This window comes from Herpailurus yagouaroundi, unplaced genomic scaffold (assembly GCF_014898765.1).
Source record: "Herpailurus yagouaroundi ecotype Mexico unplaced genomic scaffold, PumYag 189, whole genome shotgun sequence".
NCBI lineage: Eukaryota > Metazoa > Chordata > Mammalia > Carnivora > Felidae > Herpailurus > Herpailurus yagouaroundi.
In genome coordinates this window covers 17,688,046-17,710,529 of record NW_024412420.1, presented here as the reverse complement: position 1 = coordinate 17,710,529, position 22,484 = coordinate 17,688,046, and the positions used below count along the sequence as shown (strand labels likewise).

Here is a 22,484-nt window from a genome sequence, read left to right as displayed (position 1 = left end):
AAAGAAACTTAAAAAGAAGAAATATTCTAAAGACTACATTTTATGTATTGTTTTCAAGTAGAAGTCTTAGGCAGATGTATCTGATGGGAAGATCATATGTCTGAACCCTGGGATTTTGTCTTTTGGTTTTTTTTTTAAGTTTATTTATTTATTTTGAGAGAGGGAGAGCGTGTGTTCGTGCACACGGGGAACGGGCAGAGAGAGAGGAAGAGAATCTGAAGCAGGCTCCTCACTGTGAGTGCAGAGCCTGACATGGGGACATGGGGCTCGAATTTACAAACCCTGAGATCATGACCTGAGCCAAAGTCAGATGCTTAACCAACTGAGCCACCCAGGTGCCCCTGAACCCTGGTTTTAAGGGAGGTTGAGAAAGTGAGTTTTCTGATTTCTATCTTGGGAAAACCAGCACTGATAAAGAAGGCTATCCACATGCCAGACAACATGAAACTACCCAGGCTGCTTAGCAGAAATGATGCTGAATGATTGAATATGGCAAAAATTACAGTGTGCTATATGTTCACTTTGTAGTTTGAATAAATTTATCCAAACTAGTTCAATACTGACATTCCACAAAATACAGCAACCTTTTCTTGTTTACTGATTAAGTAGCTTATGTGAGAAATGGTAGATGATAGAACTGCCTTAAAAATGTATCCAGAAGATATGAAACTGAATAGAAGGCCAATGTCAGAAGGCTTTGAAATGAGACTTATCTTTAGATCTGTTAACTAGAGGAGCTACTAATTGTGAGACTAATATATCTACCCTTGCTGTAAAAGGCTAACAAGTAATCATTTGTCTTTTTTTTAATTTTACTTATTTTAAAGAGAGAGTGAGCGGGAGAGAGGGGCAGAGGGAGAGACAGTATCCCAACCAGGCTCCACTTTCAGTGCGGAGCCTGATAGAGGGTTCAATCCCATGACCGTGGGATTATGACCTGAGATGAAATAGAATCAGATGCTCAACTGAGTGAGCCCCCCAGATGCACCAGTAGTCATTTATCATTCCTTATCTATTATATATTCTTAAAGTAAGCTAGAGAAAAGAAAATATTAAAATGATAAGAAAGAGAACACAGGTGGCTCAGCCAGTTAAGTGTCCAACTTGGGCTCAGGTCATGATCTCATGGCTTGTGAGTTTGAGCCCCATGTTAAAGAAAGAGAAGATACATTTACTGTACTGTACTGTATCGGTACTATGAGTTGATGTTATCTGTTTACAAGATGAATAATCTGTCAGTACCTACCTCAGTATTGTCTTATATGACACACAATGTTGTAGCTGTTGTACTTATTATTAATACTGTAATCAAAAATAAAAAAGGTAGAGGAGCCTCAGTGGCTCAGTTGGTTAAGCATCTGACTCTTGATTTTCGCTCAGGTCATGATCTCATGGTTCATTAGTTCAAGCCCCACATTGGGCTCTGTGTTGACAGCACGGAGCCTGCTTTAGATTCTCTCTCTCCTCTTCCTCTGTCTCTGCCCTGCTCTGCTCACACTCTTGCTGTCTCTCAAAAATAAGCAAACATTTAAAAAATGAAAGCTAACATGAAAAAGAAATTATAAGGATTCATGTATTGATAATGAAGAAGCAGTAGTATGATTGCTTTATGGTGGCCTAATCAGTGCAGTTACTTCACAGTAGCCTAGACTATACACTAATGAATGCTTATAAAATTTTTGTGGCATACCACATGTTCATAATACATTACTGAAACATTGTTACATTAAAATATATATATATATTTCCCTGAGTTGATAGGTTGATACTCAGCTTCTCCAGTTATAAGAGAGCCATACAGTACATAATATAATTCTTTGAAAACAAAGTTATAAAATAGTTAAGAAAACCAACACATTATTACTTTCCATCAAGTGTTACTTACCTTATTCCTAAGTAAGGATAGGCTATCCACTTCCATACAGTCTTGCACAGGATGTCCTACATTATGAGTACTTGGGAAATGATGATGACATAAAAACGTCTCTCAGAATTCTTGTCATATAGTTACTAGATTTTCACACAAAGACAGTAACACACATACACAGCAGATAAGTTTATTAACTATATGGCATGATGATTATATTACTGTTCATTAAGTGGAAGTGGATTATGATAAAGGTTTTCTTCATCTTCACATTGAGAAGGCTGAGGAGGAAGAAGAGGAGTTGGTCTTGTATCAAGGGTAGAAGGAGGTAGAAGGGGAGGTAGGAGAAGCTGGCACACTTAGTATAACTTTATGGAAATACGTCATTATTTCTTTATTTATTTATTCATTCATTCATTCATTCATTTATTTATTTATTTTGCTTTTTCATTTTCAAAAAAAATGTTTCTATTCATTGTCTTCCGCCATTTGCTTTAATTTCAGTGCCTGTGTCCTAGATGGGTCCATGTGGTAAAAGAAGTCAAAAGCAGTCTTGAATAATCAAAACCCTTCTTCCAGATAGATTACTGCCAACTTGTTCTCTGGCACTGCTGCTTCTACATTTTCTTCCTTATTGTCTGGCTCTGGTGTGGAAGCAGTTGTCTCCATTGAGTTGTCTTCTGTTAATCCCTCTGTTAGCTCTTGAATTTCTTCAAGATCCATATATTGCACCCTTCCCCACCACCATCACTTCCCCTCCCCCCCATTTACTATTTCTTCTGTGATTTCTGTGATTGGCTCTATTATAAATTCTGTGAAATCATGCACAACATCTGGACACAGTTTTCTCCGGCAGGAATTTATTGTTTGGAAATGTTATGGCTTTCACGGCTTTTTCTGTAACAACAATGGCATCTTCAGTGGTGTAATCCTCCCAGACTTTCATATTCTCTCTTTTGGGGTTCTCTTTCATAGTGTTCACAATCCTTTCTGTAGTGTACTGTGTATAATAACCCCGTGATCTAGAGGCTGAATTAAAGACCTTGTGTTTGGGGGCAGAAAGACTACTTCAGTGCCTTTGCTGAATTCACCAGGTTCTGGGTGGCTGAGGGATTGTCCAGTATCAGAAGAACTTTAAAAGGCAGTCTGTACTGGCAAGGTACTTCCTGAGTTCAGGGACAAAGCACTGATGGAAGCAATCCAGAAAAAGCATTCTTCTTGTCCAAGCCTTCTTGTACAACCAAAAGACTGATAGCTGGTGTTTATTTTTTCCCTTTAAGGCTAGGGGTTGGGGTAGGGGTGGAGGTGGAAGTTAGCTTTATAGGTAAGGGCAGTCCTCATCATAAACCCAACTGTATTTGCATAAAACAGTAGTGTTAGCCTCTCCCTTCCTGCCTTAAATCCTGGTGTTTGCTTCTCTTTCTTGCTAATAAATGTCCTGTGTGGCATCGCATCCCCAGAGTAGGACACTTTTATCTGCATTAAAAACTTGTTCAGACAGATAACCGTTTTCTTCAGGGATTTTCTTAATGGCATCTGGGAACTTGTCTGCTGCATCCTGGTTGGAAGAAGCCGCTTTTCCTGTTATCCTGATAGGTTTTGGCCAGACCTCTTTATAAAATTATCCAACCATCTTTTGCCTGCATTAAATTCTCTAGCTTTAGATCCTTCACCTTTTGCTTTAAGTTGTCATATAATCACTTCACTGTTTTTTAACCGTATCAGAGTCCGTATGTATTCCTTTCTCATAGCAATCCTAAACACACAAAAGCTTCCTTTTCAATACGAGATTGAAAGGTTATGCACAAAAAGTGCAAGGTTTTTGCACCGGCTAATTCAGCTGCAGTGGCAGCTTCACAGGTTTCCTTTTTCTTTCTTTCTTTCTTTTTTTTTTTTAAATGGTCCTTACATTGGATTCATTTATCTTCAAATGTCAGGCAACCACTGTTGCTGATGTAAATCTATGGTATTTATCTAGCAGTTCACCTTTTTCTTGTAATGTCATGACTTTTTTCTGCTTGTGAGCATTTACAGCATCACTAGTGGCACTTTGTGTGGGTCCTGTGGTGTTATTCAGGGTTTACAGTATTGCACTAAACATGATGAAAAATACACAAGAACTAGGAGAGATCACTTTTTACTGCAGTACCCAATTTGCTAGAGAGATGAACTGCTCATGCAGAGATGATTAACATCACACAGCATTTTAAGTGGATATTCTGAACACTTGAGCTCACCCCAGCAGCAACAGGAGATAGCTGTGAAATTATTACAGTAGTACAGCATGTACTACAGTTCTTTATGCAGTTATGATTTAATACATCATCTTTACATTTGTTCACATTTCTCTCTGCCAGTGGTACCATTTAAGGTCTGTAAGTGTGTACATAAGTTTTGATAAATTTTAACTTTTTGTAATAGGTTTGCATGTGTTTTATGGTAATAAATGATAAACTAGTATCTACAAGTGTTTTATGCATTAATGGCACACTGTTTTTTTCTTTGTTCTTTTTTTTTTTCTTTTTGGTATTTTTTAGACTATGTGGTTTATCTGCAAATTTTTTCAAATTGTTGCAGATCTCCAAAAACTTTCCAATATATTTATTGGAAAAAATCCTCATGTACGTGGACCCATGCAGTTCAAATTCATTCAAAGATCGACTGTACTCAGCTTGTTTCGAGATGTCTTTTGATGTCTAGCTTTTAAATGGAACTGCTGAGGCAAATTGGACCACCTTTTTGGGTCAGTCCCACAGTTGTGAGCCAAAACCTCATTAAGACCAGTGGATAACCAACATGTCTGTGTTGGCTTTTCAGATTAGCAGTGCAGCTTATTTGGGGAATAGCCTCTTAATATTTAATTCCATAACTGGCCACAGTCTCAAGTAATGCTTTTGCCTTAAAGTCTAAAAAAAAAAAGATGGGGTGCCTGGCTGGCTCAGTGAGTAGAGCATGTGACTCTTGATCTTGGGGTCAGGAGTTCAAGCCCCACATTGCTTGTAGAGATTACTTAGAAGAAAAAAAGTTAATTAAGTTGAGTATTGATATAGTTGCTCCAGCTTTATTTTGGCTAGTATTTGCCCGACATATATCTTTTTCTGTCCTTTAACTTCCAACTTTCTGAGTTGTTTCTTGAGTTTGGGGATATCTCTTGTGATCAACATGTAGTTGGATTTTGTTTTTCTGGTGATTTTTTTTTTAGTACATCTACATTTCTTTTTTCTTTTTCTTTTATTTCTTTCTTTTTCTTTCTTTTTTTTTTTTTTTAATGTTTATGTATTTATTTTGAGAGAGGGAGAGAGAGAATCCCAAGCAGGCTCGATGCTGTCAGTATGGAACCTGAAATGGGGCTTGAACTCAACAAAACCATGAGATCATGACCTGAGCCAAGATGAAGAGTTGGACGCCTAACCAACTGAGCCACCCAGGAGACCCAGTACCTTTACATTTCTTGTGATTTCTTATCTGCCTTTTTACTTTATATTTTGCTGATTTTTCTGTCCTGTCTTACCTTTATAAAATTGAAGTTTTCTTATTTTTTTCCCTTCACTATTTCTGTTCTTCTAATAATTACCCTTGGGAGTTTAAATTATGCTTAATTTAACAAAGTCTAAAGTTAACTCCATCTCATTAGAAGGACTCGAGAACATTTAAACTTTGAATGCCCTCTTCTGTTACATTTGGCTATATCAGCTAGCATTTTGCTTTTTATCCTTTTTCAGTCCTGCAAACTAGGTATTGTTTTTGTTATTATGTGTATATATGTGTGTGTACAGGCTCTGGGCTGATGGCTCAGAGCCTGGAGCCTGTTTCCGATTCTGTGTCTCCCTCTCTCTCTGCCCCTCCCCCGTTCATGCTCTGTCTCTCTCTGTCCCAAAAATAAATAAATGTTGAAAAAAAAAATTTATGTGTGTGTATATATATGTATATATATTTATATAATTTTTGTTATAATATATTTTTTTGTTTTTGTTATATATTGTGTGTGTGTGTATATATATCATATATTTTTATTGCTTACCATTTACTTTCAGTATTTCAGACCTTTTTACTGGCATCATTTTCCTTTTTCCCTAAAGTATATTCTTAAGGAAACCGTGACATTCAGGTCCACAGTTAGAAACATGTTTAATACAGGGCTGCCTGGGTGGCTTGATTGGTTGAGTGTCTGACTCTTGATTTTGGCTCAGGTCATGATCACAGGGTCATGGAATCGGACCCCGCTTCGGGCTCTACACTCAGGGTGGAGCCTGCTTAAGATATTCTCTCTCACCCCACTAAAAATGATAACTATAGACCAATTTCCCTGATGAACATGCATGCAAAAATCCTCAACAAGATACTAGCCAACCGGATCCAACAATACATTAAAAAAATTATTCACCACAACCAAGTGGGATTTATACCTAGGATGCAGGGCTGGTTCAATATCCGCAAAACAATCAACGTGATTCATCACATCCAATAAAAGAAAGGACAAAAACCATATGATCCTCTCAATAGATGCAGAGAAAGCATTTGACAAAATACAGCATCCTTTCTTGATAAAAACCCTCAAGAAAGTAGGGATAGAAGGATCATACCTCGAGATCATAAAAGCCGTATATGAACAACCCAACGCTAATATCATCCTCAACGGGGAAAACTGACAGCTTTCCCCCTATGGTCAGGAACAAGACAAGGATGTCCACTCTTGCCACTGTTATTCAACATAGTATTGGAAATCTTAGCCTCTGCAACCAGACAACACAAAGAAATGAAAGGCATCCAAATCGGCCAGAAGAAGGTCAAACTTCCACTCTTTGCAGATGACATGATACTCTATATGGAAAACCCAAAAGATTCCACCAAAAAACTGCTAGAACTGATTCATGAACTCAGCAAAGTTGCAGGATATACAATCAATGCACAGAAATGAGTTGCATTCCTATTCACCAACAATGAAGCAACAGAAAGAGAAATCAAGGAATCGATCCCATTTACAGTTGCACCCAAAACCATAAAATACCTAGGAATAAATCTAACCAAAGAGGTAGAAAGTCTATACACTGAAAACTATAGAAAGCTTCTGAAAGAAATTGAAGAAGACACAAAAAAATGGGAAAAGATTCCATGCTCCTGGATGGGAAGAACAAATATTGTTAAAATGTCGATAGTACCCAAAGCAATCTACATATTCAATGCAATCCCTACCTATCAAAATAACACCAGCAGTCTTCACAGAGCTAGAACAATCCTAAAATTTGTGTGGAACCAGAAAAGACCCTAAATAGCCAAAGCAATCTTGAAAAAGAAAACCAAAGCAGGAGGCATCACAATCCCAGACTTCAAGCTATACTACAAAGCTGGAATCATCAAGACAGTATGGTACTGGCATAAGAACAGACACTCAGATCAATGAACAGAGTAGAGAACCCAGAAATGGACCCACAAACGTATGGCCAACTAATCTTTGATAAGGCGGGAAAGAATATCCAATGAAATAAAGACAGTCTCTTCAGCAAGTGGTGCTGGGAAAACTGGACAGCGACATGAAGAAGAATGAACCTGGACCACTTTCTTACACCATACACAAAAATAAACTCAAAATGGATGAAAGACCTAAATGTAAGACAGGAAGCCATCAGGATCCTCGAGGAGAAAGCGGGCAAAAACCTCTTTGATCTTGGCCGCAGCAACTTCTTACTTGACATGTCTCTGGAGGCAAGGGAAACAAAAGCAAAAATAAACTACTAGGACGTCATCAGAATAAAAAGCTTCTGCACAGCGAAGGAAACAATCAGCAAAACTAAAAGGCAACTGACTGAATGGGAGAAGATATTTGTAAACAACATATCAGATAAAGGGTTAGTACCCAAAATCTACAAAGAACTTACCAAACTCAACCCCCAAAAAACAAATAATCCAATGAAGAAATGGGCAAAAGACATGAATAGACACTTCTCCAAAGAAGACATCCAGATGGCCAACCGACACATGAAACAATGCTTAACATCACTCATCACGGAAATGCGTATCAAAACCCCAATGAGATACCACCTTACACCTGTCAGAATGAATGGCTAACATTAACAACTCAGGCCACAACAGATGTTGGCGAGGATGCAGAGAAAGAGGATCTCTTTTTGCATTGTTGGTGCGAATGCAAGCTGGTGCAGCCACTCTGGAAAACAGTATGGAGGTTCCTCAAAAAACTAAAAATAGAACTACCCTACGACCCAGCAATTGCACTACTAGGTATTTATCCAAGGGATACAGGTGTGCTGTTTCAAAGGGACACACGCACCCCCATGTTTATAGCAGCACTATTAACAATAGCCAAAGTATGGAAAGAGCCCAAGTGTCCATCGGTGGATGAATGGATAAAGATGTGGTATACATATACAATGGAGTATTAGTCAGCAATCAAAAAGAATGAAATCTTGCCATTTGCAACTACGTGGATGGAACTGGAGATAGTATTCTAAGCGAAATTAGTCAGAGAAAGACAAATATATGACTTCACTCATATGAGGACTTGAAGAGGCAAAACATGAATATAAGGGAAGGGAAACAAAAATAGTATAAAAACACGGAGGGGGACAAAACAGAAGAGACTCCTAAATATGGAGAACAAACAGAGTTACTGGAGGGGATGTGGAGGGGGGGTGAACTAAATAGGTAAGGGGCATTAAGGAATCAACTACTGAAATCATTGTTGCACTATATGCTAACTAATTTGGATGTAAATTTTAAAAAATAAAGTTAAAAAAAAAATTCTCTCACTCCCTGTCCCCCCACTGTGACTCTTCCCTGCTCATGCTGTCTCCCTCCCTCAATAATTAAATATGTTTAATATTGCAACCACTTACAACTGAAACAAAAGTTTTACAAGACAGAATTTACCCTTATGTGAACTATATTCTGTATTTTTCTGTTTTTTGGGGGTTTTTTTCCTTTTCTGTGCCTGCTATAATTTACTAAACTAATGTCATGACTTACTGGTGAATTACAATCTATGATTTCAGAAATACTGCTTTATTAGGAAGGGTTTTTTTTTTTATTAAAAAAAATCTTTTTATTTATTTTTGAGAGAGAGAGACAGGCGTGTGAGTAGGGGAGGAACAGAGAGAGAGGGAGACACAGAATCCGAAGCAGGTTCCAGGCTCTGAGCTGTCAGCACAGAGCCTGATGCAGGGCTCGAACTTGTGAACCGCGAGATCATGACCTGAGCTGAAGTCGGATGCCCAACTGACTGAGCCACCCAGGTGCCCCTAGGAAGGTTCTTTTTAATGAATCTCTTGGTGGTAAAACTTTTTTATCTGGAGATGCCTTAATTTAATCACTTCTGAAAAATAGGTCATTTGGTATACATGTGATATGTATTTTCTCTAATAAGCACACGGTCTTCTACTTTACATTGCTTTTGAGTCTGCTGTCAGTCTGATTGTGGGTAATCTTTAAGTTTTTTCTGGGTATCTTAGGATTTGATGGTCTTTAGTCCTTTTGTAGTTTCATTGCAGTGTATCTAGGTGCACATTTTTATTTAGCCTGTGTGGTATACTTTGTGCTTCCTGTATCTGTGGAGTTATGTCTTTAGTTTGGAAAAATTCTCAGCCTTTATATCTTCAAATATTTTTCTCTCATCTATGCTATCCTGTTTTTCTGGGATTCCACTTGTACATGTGTAAATACTATATACTCTGTGGCTTCTAAACCTCTCTTGCATATTATCTGTCTCTGTACCTCATTCTAAGTAATTTCAAACTGACTTCTACCTCTTTTAGTTTACTACATCTTTTTTTTTTTAATTTTTTTTTTAATGTTTATTTATTTTTGAGACAGAGACAGAGCATGAACGGGGGAGGTGCAGAGACAGAGGGAGACACAGAATCGGAAGCAGGCTCCAGGCTCTGAGCCATCAGCCCAGAGCCCGACGCGGGGCTCGAACTCACGGACCGCGAGATCGTGACCTGAGCTGAAGTCGGACGCTTAACCGACTGAGCCACCCAGGCGCCCCTACTACATCTTTTTTAAATTGACATATAAATTGAATACTATAAAATTCATCTTTTTAAAGTGACTTTTAGTATATTCCATAAGCTTGTACAACCATTGCTACAGTCTAATTCCAGAACATTTTCACTTCCCTACTGCATCTTTTTTGAGGTGTGTCTGGCCTGTTTTTTTCATCCATCCTCTAGGTAGCTGATTAATTTTTTTGGTTTATTTTTTACGGTTCTTATTTGGTTCTTTCTGCAGTCTGCCTAGGTTTTTTTGTTTTGTTTATGTTTTGTTGTTTTATTTTGTTTTAAGTAGGCTTCATGCCCAACATGGGGCATGAACTCACTACCCTGAGATCAAGTCACATGCTCTACCGACTGAACTTGCAAAACCGCGAGATCAGGACCTGAGCAGAAACCAAGAGTCAGATGTTTAACCTACTGAGCCACCTAGGTGCCCCACTGAGAGGATTTTTTTTTTTTTCCCTCTGCCAAGATGCAGAGGTCTTCAGTACTCTCCAGCCCACTCACAGGTTCTTTCATTTATTAATGAGGCTTCTGTGATCTATTCCCCCATCTTGCTCAAACCCCAAGTTCCTGTGTCACTACCCACATGTCCTAAGGAGAGCCTTTGCCCATCACAGCCTGATACCAATTTCAGTTATTTGATTTGTTTTATTTTCTATTGCCTCTTTTTTTAACTTTTTTTTTGTTTTTAACATTTATTTATTTTTGAGAGAGAGAGAGACAGAGCATGACCAGGGGAGGGGCAGAGAGAGAGGGAGACACAGAATCCGAAGCAGGCTCCAGGCTCCAAGCTGTCAGCACAGAACCTGATGCGGGGCTTGAACTCACAAACTGCGAGATCATGACCTGAGCCGAAGTTGGACGCTTAACCGACTAAGCCACCCAGCCGCCCCTCTGTTGCCTCTTTTGAGGATATTTCTATGGTTCCTTACACTGCAGTACAAATTGTGTTTTTTATTTCTGGTTGTTTGGGGGGTTTTTTAGCCAGGGGTAGGAGTAGGGGATGCCACCATATGCTAAAAGGCAAAGTAAAAGTAAACTCTTTTTGGGGGTGTCTGGGTGGTTCAGTTGGTTAAGCATCCCACTTCATCTTAGGTCATGATCTTGAAGTTCATGGGTTTGAGCCCCGTGTTGACTCTGCTGACAGCTCAGAGCCTGGAGCCTGCTTCAGATTCTGTGTCTCCCTCTCTCTCTGCTCCTGCCCTGCTGTGCTCTCTCTCTCTCAAAAAATAAACATTCAAAAAATTTTGTTTGGGGGCGCCTGGGTGGCTCAGTCGGTTAAGCGTCCGACTTCGGCTCAGGTCATGATCTTACAGTTCGTGAGTTCGAGCCCCACGTCGGACTCTGTGCTGACAGCTCGGAGCCTGGAGCCTGCTTCGGATTCTGTGTCTCCCTCTCTCTCTGCCCCTCCCCTGTTCATGCTCTGTCTCTCTCTGTCTCAAAAATAAATAAATAAATAAAAGAAGGTTCTTCTTATGTTAAAAAAAAAAATTTTTTTTTGTTTGTTTCTCATTTCTGGTTGCTTGGGGTTTTTTGTTTTTTGTTTTTTTTTTTAGCCAGAGGTAGGAATAGGGGATGCCACCATAATGCCAAAAGGCAAAGTAAAATTAAACTCTTTCGGGGGGGCGGGGGGGCACTGGGGTGGTTCAGTCAGTTACTCATCTGGTTTCGGGTCAAGTCATGATCTCATGGTTCCTGAGTTTGAGGCCCGCATCGGGCTCTGTGCTGACAGAGCTCAGAGCCTGGAACCGGCTTTGGATCCTCTTTCATCTCCCTTTCTCTGCCCCTCTCCTGCTCACGCTCTGTCTCTCACTCTTTCTCAAAAATAAACAAACATGGAACTCTTTTTGAATGTTTATTTATTTGAAGACAACTATTAGTACACACAAATTACCCACCTAATTGCCATTTGTGTTCCATCTAGTTTTTGCTAGTACCGCTAAATAACCGTCTTTATACCATTCACTTAAAATTCTAAGTTCATTTTTTGTTTGTATTTTGTGGTTCTTACAGGATTATGTTGACAAAGAGAAGGCCATTGCCAAAGCACTGGAAGACCTCAGAGCCAACTTTTACTGTGAACTCTGTGATAAGCAATATCAGAAACATCAGGAATTTGACAACCACATCAACTCCTATGATCATGCACACAAGCAGGTGAGGAATAGTTGCTTGCTAGCAAAACAATACTTTATTTGTTAGAATTATTGAATTTTATAAATGTACCCCAAAAATCTTGGTGACTATGGTTTCTTATATCTGCCAGTCTTTATCTGAGGTCTATCTGACTTAACTTTTTTTTTCAGTGACAAGCCCTGACATAGACCTCCCTCTTCCAAGAATTTATGTAGAGAATTGTGAGCTTCATAAATCTTGCATAAAGTTTTTGGCTTTGATTATTTTCTGAATTTGTATTTAATTTGGTAGTTCAACTGAGGATCACTAGGAGTTTTATTTCCCTTTCTCTCTCTTTGTGAACATGTTAAACTTTGAATAGTTATCCCAGACTGTGGGTGCTTCATCTTCTATATACAGGAGTTCATGCTTTATTGGCTACTATTTCCTATCAGTAAGTTATTTTGTTATTTGGTATACCTTGGAAACTAGATAAATCTTGAGAAGGAAAAAGAATTAGATGCTGTCCTAACTTTAACAAAAACCTCTGATGCTGCATGTTGAAGAGCTTGCTAAAAAGTGAATTATACTTTCTTTGCAGTCTTTTTTGCTTTCACTGACTTAGAAAATAAAATTGTACCTAACTAGATACTGGCATAAAGAAGGTGGCCCAGGGGGGATTTTAGAAGAAAGAAATGGATCTTTAAATTTCTGGCTTATTGAATAATTTTGAGCCATTTGATGTTGGGTGATTTTAGCAGAATTTACTAGGTCTTTGAAGGCATAATAGTTGTATTTGTTAAACTTGTAAGATTTATGAGCATTTCTGGAATGCTGTCTTAAGTGGATCTGTTGAACCAACTTTTTTTTTTTAATACCTTTGCTTCATCTTTCAACCAGCCATAAGATTTCAGTGCACAAGTAAAGAGCAAGCTTTAAGCTTTACTAGCACAAGGATAGTTTGTAAACTGTTACATTTTTTTGCAACAATCTCTCTCATGTTTAACCACACCTAACCAATTTAAGATGCTTCCACTGATAGAATTGTATTCAAGACAGCTTTTGAACTTTTGATACACCTTTGGACATTGTGTATTATCAAGGTCTGCTTAATTTGAAGAAGAGAAATATAGAGAGGATATATATGGACAAGATATATACTGGAGTTACTTTTTCAAAGAAACATCTGTCAAGAAAGAGTTACAACAGCAAATATTGCTTATCCAGTAATTTTTCTGCCTTCTCAGTGTATACATAATTCAAATTTGGGGGTTATTTTTTATGGAATTGAGAAAGACTTGTAGCATCTAAACACACAACCACCTTTTTGGGCTCTAAAAATTTCTTCAATTAAGAATTGTCTACGGGGGACAAAATTGTCTGTGATGGGGCGCCTGGCTGGCTCAGTCGGTGGAGCATGTGACTCTTGATCTCAGGGTCGTGAGTTCAGGCCCCACGTTGGGCTTAAAGCGTACTTTAAAAAAAAAAAAAAAAAGAGTTGTCTGATAAATTAGGACTCCAGAAGAAACTTTAGGCACCAAAAGGACATTTAGAAAGGTTACATTTTTAGTTGATGAGAAGTCTCTTGAGTGAAGTTTCTATTAGAAAAAAAATAAACCAGGAAAAGTATAATTCAGACTTGAGCAATGTTTAGATTGCTTTTTAAGCGAAAATATTCTATCCAAGCAACAGAATTACAAATGAAATCTGAGCAGATATGCAGACTAGTGAAATTCACATCGACAGCATTAATGTGAGGGATGATAATGTTTTAGTGATGCTGCTTTCAACTTGAGAGTAGTAGTAATTGTTACAGCTCTGGTTCATTTGAATTTGACATGTCTGTTCTGTGCACCTTGGGATGACTTCATTCTCTCTCCATGTCTCTCTGTTGCAGTGGTTTTCCACATGGGGAGTTTTGTCCTCTAGGGAACACTTGACATTGTTGATTGCCACAATTAGGAAGATGGTGCTACTGGCATGTAGTGGGTAGAGGTGCTTCTAAATATCCTACAATGCACAGGAAAGCTCCTTGCAACACAGAATACCTGGCCCAAAATGTCAATAGTGCTGAGGTTGAGAAACCCTGTTCTATTAAGACTACTGAAAAACTTTCAAAGACATATGATATTGCAAAATCATTTGGCCTTTCCTTAGTACAAACAAATCACTGTCATTTTAAGTCCCTAGTTATGTTATAAACATTTGTAAAGTGCTCATCTAGATGATCCCAAATACTCATATTTTTTAGATTATCATTTCATTTAAAAATGAAAATACAAAATTAAGGTTTCTTATAAGGAACTTATGGACTACCTTTCTCCATTAACATAGAAAAATGTCTGCAGTCCTTGGTCTGGGAAGAAATCTTTAGCTGGTATGGTTAATGAATGCATGTGAGCCTGTTTCTTCACCATGCTCAAAAGCCCATCTTAGGCATTAAAAAAAGAATGAATGTAGTGTGAGTTTGTTGTTTTCTTTGGTTTTGGCGGAGTGTTCTGTATTTGGTTGAAACATAGGCTTTTTCATCTTTCTTTATACTGCCCTCTTAGTGCAGATAGAGTAGAATCTTGAAACAATGCTATAAATATATAAACAAAAAAGTGCACAGTACTAAATTTTTTTATAGTTCTCTTCCCTTTACTTAGAATTTCTAAAGAGCCTTTAATCGCCCTTGGTACAACACAGCTAAATAACCCCTAAGAGGAGCTATGTCCTGTTTTTCATTCCTCTTTGATGGACATGAACTTACCATACAAATGGAGCTACCATTTTCCAAATTCATGCTCTAAAATCATAAAGACACCCTGTCTTGTCTTCCAGGAAGGCACACAGGATTATTATGAATCTGAGATATTAGGTAAGTACATTCAACCCCTATATTAGTAATCCCTAGTTTGCATCTTCCATCAAATTTTTACTATTAAAATTTCCAGAGAAATAATCTATCCTGTTAGTGGTAAAACTAGTGGTATAGACAGGATTCTGAACACGCCCTTATCTTTATTAAGCACAAATAATCTCTCAAAAAAGGGCTGTGTGGTCACCCACGTTTTGTGGTGATTTTGGGGGGTTGTTATGTGCCTCTCCCTATTCACTAGTTTTTCTCAAAATTTCCAAGATTTTTGTGAAGAAAGTCACTAACCTGCAAATATGAAGACCCAGCTTTTTTAAAGATGAAAAAGCTAATTAGACATTTTGGCTCTTTTCAGCAGTTTAACTCTCATTTTAAGGTGATAATTTCAATACATTTTGAAGGGTAGTCCTCTCCATTCTTCAAAAGCTAGCCCAATCTGTGATTCCTTTTTATGTAAGTTAGTCCTAATATGCCTCAGAGCTTAATAAACATTAGTATCCATCTTCTATCCCTCTTGGCTTAATTACAGTACAGTTAAGGTTACTTTGAAACTAAACATTTTTCATCTCTACCTCCTTGCATCTTTGATTATTTTGCATAGCTAAAAACATGTCTACTAGTGGATATGATCATGGAAACCATTTTCTTGAGCTTTTCAGAGGGCCTAAATTTCAAACTACAAAGAACATTGTTTCCCAGAAGTCAATTTGTAGCAACACAGTAATAATAGTACCTTATTTTAACACTGTTTTTTTTTGTTATTGTTTTGCTTTCTTTGGTGCCTTGCTACCTAGTCAGGATTCTCCCAATCTTACTCTCTTTTATTTGTGCCACTAAGGGTCCTCTTCACCAGCCTCCAATACATAAACCAGAGGTCATAAATTGTCCCACAGATGTATTTTGTCTGGTCTTTGTAGCGTTAGATTTTTCCCATTTAATTTTGATTGGTTCTCTGTCTTTTAAAAATGAGATTTTATATAATTCAGGCTTTGTCTTATCTTGAAAAATTGAAATACCTGAGAACATTGGGCCTGCATTTCAACATAACAGTTGGCTAAAGCTGAATAGTTGCTATCTCTTTAGAAAGTCACATGCTTACTCTTCAATTAGATGTCTCTTACATCAACCTGTGTGATTCACTATATTAACTGCCAAATCCTTCTAAACATTTGAGTTTGTGACCCAGGCCCAGACCTTCCTTTTCTCTCTACACACACGGCTCTAATTGACAATGGAGAAGCAGCACATTGAAAAGCTGCCTCCTTATTCATCTTTAAGTGTTGGGTCCAACTTCTTTGCAGTTTCAAAGCCATCTGCAGTAGTCGCGTCCAGTTTATCAAAATCTGGTACATATAAATTAGCAGCTTTGAGAAATTCTTTTTAGAAAGAATCAGTGTCTTGGTCAGAGGAAAGAATGCTTTCAACCGGCTAAAATAGCTTCAGTGTGAAAACCCCTTTTACGTTTCTTGAAAAGACTGAAGTTTCATTTAATACCAAGGTCTGTTTCAACAGTAAAAATAGTGGTTTTATGAGCTTTAAATAGCTGAACTAAAACAGATGAAGCCTATAGTAAGTACCCCTCGATGACTGCTCTGTTCTGAATTGTACACGATGGGATCTGTGACTGCGTGATTTAGTTAACTCTGTCTAAACTGTTACAATTATTTTGGGGCAGTATTGCTTACTTTTCGTTGACTGTTGTGTATATCTGGTATTACCAAGGAATAGAAGGCTTAGTTTTCCTCATGACTCAGAAATGAAATAGGTTCTTTGTTGAAGTATTTTCTGAGAAATTCCTTGGTGATGGAAGGAATGATCATCTTTGGACTTCACATGGCCTTCATTCAGATTTGGACTGGCCACTCTCCACTTGGAGTTGCACTGCTTACTGTTGTAGTTTTGCCCCTCAAGATATTCTACTGTATTTGCTCCTCTGTGTGCTTGGCACACGGGGCATCAGGACAATAAGCACATCAAAACCAATTGGACCTCTGGCAAGCCACTACAGGTTTGAGGAGCTTCAGACTGGGTTCCCTTTCTTCAGTGCTACTTTGATACTCATTGCAAGGGAAACATAAATGGAAATGTTTAAAAGGCAATAAAAAGTAAATAAGAGAGAAATAATTTTAGGGCTAAAATACAAAAGAAACTGAACTCTTCTAAAAGAAGTGTAACCACGGGGGTGCCTGGCCAGGTCAGCCAGTGGAGCATGCACCTCTTGATCTCAGTGTTGTGAGTTCAAGCCCCACATTGGGGCATAGAACTTACTTTGAAAATAATAATAATATAATAATAATAATAATAATAATAATAATAATAATAATAGAAGCGAAACCACTTAGATACTGAAGATAATCTACACGTATAATCTATATTTCATGTGTTTCTGGAGTGTTTATCCTTAGAAAACTGTAAATTGATTATTATAAACAGGTGAAATAGATTAGGAAAGCCGTAAAGTATTTATGAATCCCAAAGCTTTGTAGATGTTGACTTAAACAGCATAATTAGCTTCAGAAGAGATTATGCCTAGAGAAGCAAAGCAGATATGAAGAGGAATGCATCCTAAGAACTTGAGACATTGTAGTTTTATTTTAGTAACCTGTAGCAGAAAGATCAAAGTTTGTTACTGCTGTGTGTGTTATTTTCTTTGGAACTGTTTTGCTTAATAAAAGAATGACATTATTTGGCTAGTCCTCCAAAAACTGAGCATGTTTTGAGTCTGTACACTTGTTGAATCTTATGTACTCACCGTCTCTGCTCTTGTTGGGAATAGACTTCTTAAATCCAGCTATCACAATCTAGTTAACCTTAGAAAATTCTCGTTTCTGTTTAGGGAAACCATCTGCTTTTGTGAGCAGGCAGGGGTAACCCTAAACAGACCCTTTGGGAACTTCATTTGCTGGTAAACTCTGTATTCTCTTCCTGGGAATTTCTAACTCTGTTCTTCATTTTGATACACATTCCCAATATGAATTAAAATGATTCTACCTTATGTTCTGCAGTTTTCAACCTGTTTTCTGGCCCTGCACATTTACATTTATTACAGTGATACATTGTGGTGGAGATTCATATATGAGGCCGTATGTTCTGTTGGAGTCTGAAAAGGTAAAGCAACCTAAGAAATAATGATAGTCTGTGAGTGACAGTCCTGAAAAGAGAGCTCTGAACTGAGATGCTGCTATTGCATTTGCTTTAGGCCTAAGCAGTTCTTATGAATTATGCTCCTTTAAATTTTACAAAGAGGTGAAACCTTTGCCTCCAGATATGATTTTGAGGGCTATATAGTTGTATCTATTTTTTTTAAGTTTTGATTCATTTATGTTGAGAGGAAGAGCAAATGCGAGCAGGGGAGGGACAGAGAAAGAGGAAGAGAGAGAATCCCAAGCAGGCTCCACACTGTCAGAGCAGAACCCAGTGTAGAGCTTGAACTCATGAACTGTGAGAACATGACTGGAGCTGAAATCAAGAGGTGGATGTTTAACCAACTGAGCCAGCCAGGCACCCCTATATAGTTATATTTAAAACTCATTATCCACAAAACCACAGTAGTTTACCACTTCACACATATTAGGATGGCCAAAGTTAAAAAGACATCGTAACATATGTTGGAGAGGAGATGGAAAAACTGGATTACTCCTACATTGCTAGTGGAATTGTAAAATGGTGTAGCCCCTCTGGGAAACAGTTTGGCAGTTCCTCAAAATGTTAAATATAGAGTTACCATATGACCAGTGTATACCCTTGAAAAATGAAAATATGTGTCCACACAAAAATTTGCATAAGATTGTTCATAGCAGCGTTATTAATAGTACCCCAGAAGTGGAAACAGTGCATATATCCAACAACTGATGAATGGACAAACAAAATGTGGTATATCCATACCATGGAATGTTATTTAGCAATAAAAAGGAATGACTTAGTGATAAACACAACATGCACAAGTCTTGAAAATATTACGCGAAGTGAAAGAAACCAGTCGCAAAGACCCCCATATTGCATGATTTTATTTACATGGAAAGTCTAGAATAATCATATCTATAGAGAACATATATTAGGTTTCCAGGGACTGTGTAGAAAGGAGTAATAGGGAGTGACTGCTCATGAGCATGGAGTTTCTTTAGAGGGTAATGGAAATGTTCTAACTAAAATTAGTAATGATGATTGCATAGCTCTGATAAACCCACCAAATTTTACACTTTAAATGGGTGAATTTTATGCTATGTGAATTGTATCTCAATAAAATTATTTTTCTAATCTCATCCAGCTTAAATTTTGGTGATGGTGACTGTATGTACATATACATACATGTATGTGAAAAAAACATGTTACAGCAGGCACAGCTTGGTACTGTAAAAATATACCACACTTTGAAGGCTTTTTGCTGACTTCTGAAAATACCAAAGCAAGTATTTAACAATAATTTTATGACGTATTAATTTGATATTCACCAAATGATAAGTATTGTCATAAATGACTAATTAGGACTACTCTTAGCAAAAAGAATGACTACTTCTGTATTTCCCTCTGATTTTTTTCAGTATCTATAGTCGGCATTAATGTTTAGTTTTCTCTGTTACTGAATAAAATTTATTTTCATCACTTACTGATAAACATGTGCTAAAAAGAAAGACTTTACATCCAATGTCCAGTAACTTGGTTTCCTTAACCATTCAACTGTAATCTTCCTTCCCTGAGTAGTTGAATGCTGAGGCTTTCTGTGTTCTTTCCTGGTACTTTTCCTTCTTCACCACATGGTGATGTTCTGGATGGTCTCATTCAGAAGCATCAAACACCAAGACTTGCACCCAGGTAACCTGGCCACGTAATAGCTAGAGTGTGATTACTCCAGTTTGGGAAGGGAGAGGAGATTAATGTTGTGTTGTGAAAGAGAGGCAGGAAATGGTGGGGAGAAGAGGCTATGGATTTGGGGTATGCAGGATTGTTGACATAGGGGAAAGAAAGTGGTTGAGGTTCAGAGAAAGCCGAATTAGGGACACCTGGCTGGCTCACTTGGTGGAGCGTGCAACTCTTGATCTTGGGGTTGTGAGTTTGAGCCCCATATGGGTGTGGAGATTTACTTTAAAAAAAAAAAAAAAAAAGGTCGATTATACTTAGAAAAAGAGATTGCAGTACAGTTTCTTTACTATTCCCTGTCACTGTTCATTAGCAACAGATAATACATGAAGTATTTAGATGTGTTCCTTCTCCCGATTTATTTTAAAACTGAAATAAGTTATTGAGCATCTCTTGTGCCATAGACAACTGTATGTGCATTGCAGGGTTAGTTACAAAGACTAAGCTTTAGTCTGTTCTGGGAGAGGAGGGTTGTTGTTGGTGAGAAGAAACCGTGGACAGTCTTTTGACCCTACAGAGACAAAATCAGGTTTCCTCTTGAGAGTTCAGTAAATATTAGAACATAGGATTGTTAGTGGCAGTAGGAAATACTCTGCCTGTTTTTTGATGTCTGAAATTCCCTTCATCTGGAAATAATAGCATGTTTCTTTAAATTGAGATAAAAGATTTAAAATACTTGAGAAAAAGAATAATCAGATATATTCCTAGTAGAATATACCCAAATATAAACTTCTAGCATCAGTTTTTGTTAGAAAAGAGTAGTACCAAAAGATAACAAATATTTTATTAATTCAAAAGCTTATTTTGTTATTAGGGAAAATTATGTGCAGATGTATCTTTGTCTCATTCATTCCCAGGTCAAACGCCATTCCACTCCTTTCTAGTCACACTCCACATTATTGATAGTGTGGGCAAATTTATCACTCACATTAAAAATCTGGTAAGATTTACCAGATTCTCAATTCTCTGGTTTAATTTGTTCAGAGTTGGGTAGTGGTGCAGGAATTTGCAGAGTTGGGTAATCGTGGAGTAGATATTTTGCTGCCAACACAGTGCTATTTAAGCTGCGTTTTAAGAACTGGAATGTCCGGGGGCGCCTGGTTGGCGCAGTCGGTTGAGCGTCCGACTTCAGCCAGGTCACGATCTCGTGGTCCGTGAGTTCGAGCCCCGCGTCAGGCTCTGGGCTGATGGCTCAGAACCTGGAGCCTGTTTCAGATTCTGTGTCTCCCTCTCTCTCTGCCCCTCCCCCGTTCATGCTCTGTCTCTGTCTCAAAAATAAATAAACGTTAAAAAAAATTAAAAAAAAAAAAAAAGAACTGGAATGTCCTTTACATTGAAGTGGTCTTTAGCACAAAGAACATGGTTATGTGGGTGGGTATTTCAAGCGCTGGATTGTTTCTTAAGGTCTCTCCCTATATTGGTCTTTGGGAAATTTAATGGAAACTACAGCTACCATGTGATTGAGAATCAGTGAGAAAGAAATGGCCACTGTGTTCTATGCCACAAATGTATATGCTTTTTTGGAAACATGCCATTGGTTTTTCAGAACAGGATCTTCAAACCCTTTGATTTTGAATGGGGTTCAGTCTCCTTTACCTTGAATGAAGTTCTGCCCAGCTGAAAAATGTATTATATGACTTGTTACTAATAAGCTTAAATAGTTCAGTGAAGAAACAAATTTACTAGCAATACTTCAGAAGGCATAATTTATAATTTTCAGAGACAAGGACAATAGTAGCTTTGGAGTTAGCTTAAATGATTAATTATATCCACTCAGATCAGACTGTATCCCAGTTTGGAGTAGTCTAACTTGAATTTTTACGTATGGAATGGAATTTGCGTGGCCTTTGAAAAGTTTTTGGATTGATGACACGTCAATAAATATTTTTCCTTGCATAAGCTCTGTCTCTTCATTTAAAAAAAATTGGGGGAGGGGGCACCTAGGTGGCTCAGTCGGTTGAGTGTCCGACTTCAGCTCAGGTTATGATCTCACAGTCTGTGAGTTTGAGTCCCGCATTGGGGCTCTGTGATGACAGCTCAGAGCCTGGAGCCTGCTTTGGACTCTGTGTCTCCCCTGTCTCTCTGCCCCTTCCCTGCTCATGCTCTGTCTCACTCTCTCTCTAAAAAAATAATAATAATAATAATAAACATGAAAAGAAAACTTTTTTTTTTAACATGTATTTATTTTTGAGAGACAGAGACACAGAGAATGAGTCAGGGAGGGGCAAGGAGAGAGGGAGACACAATCCGAAGCAGGCTCCAGGCTCTGAGCTGTCAGCACAGAGCCCGATGTGGGGCCAGAACCCACGAACCATGCAATCATGACCTGAGGTGAAGTCGGACATTAAACCGACTGAGCCAGCCAGGCACCCCGAGCTCTGTCTCTTCTTTGACAGGCAAGTATGTTGCTCCTCTGTTCTCACCTTGAAGAAGTTACCTGAAGTTGTGTTCCTCTTTAGAATTTAAGAGGAAAGTAAAAGTACAGGACACAGAATTTCATATGAGCATTTAGTTGCAAATGAGCCAGGCTTTTCCATGGACTAAAATAACCAACTCTGGAAAACCTGACTCTGAATTAGGGACTTTTGCCTTTATAAAAATTACTTTTTAGGAGCACCTGGGTGGCTCAGTCTGTTAAGTGTCCAGCTCTTGGTTTCAGCCCAGGTCATGATCTCACAACTTCCTGGGTTCGAGCGCCACATCAGGCTCTATGCTGGCAGCATGGAGCCTGCTTGGGATTCCCTCTCTCTCTCTCTCTCTCTCTCTCTCTCTCTCCCCC

General features: G+C 38.2%; 1 protein-coding gene across 11 annotated transcripts in view; it reads left to right on the top strand.

Moving 5' to 3' along the window:
* The window catches only part of GPATCH8 (G-patch domain containing 8), a 103,441-nt gene that overhangs the window by 66,866 nt on the left and 14,091 nt on the right, over positions 1–22,484 (top strand). For 10 of the 11 annotated variants that reach the window (XM_040497787.1, XM_040497797.1, XM_040497793.1 and 7 more), the window contains 2 exons: positions 11,890–12,033; positions 14,815–14,851. In XM_040497787.1, coding sequence (XP_040353721.1) covers positions 11,890–12,033; positions 14,815–14,851 — 181 coding nt within the window. The remainder of the gene's footprint in view (positions 1–11,889; positions 12,034–14,814; positions 14,852–22,484) is intronic. The other variant, XM_040497788.1, reaches the window with a different exon arrangement.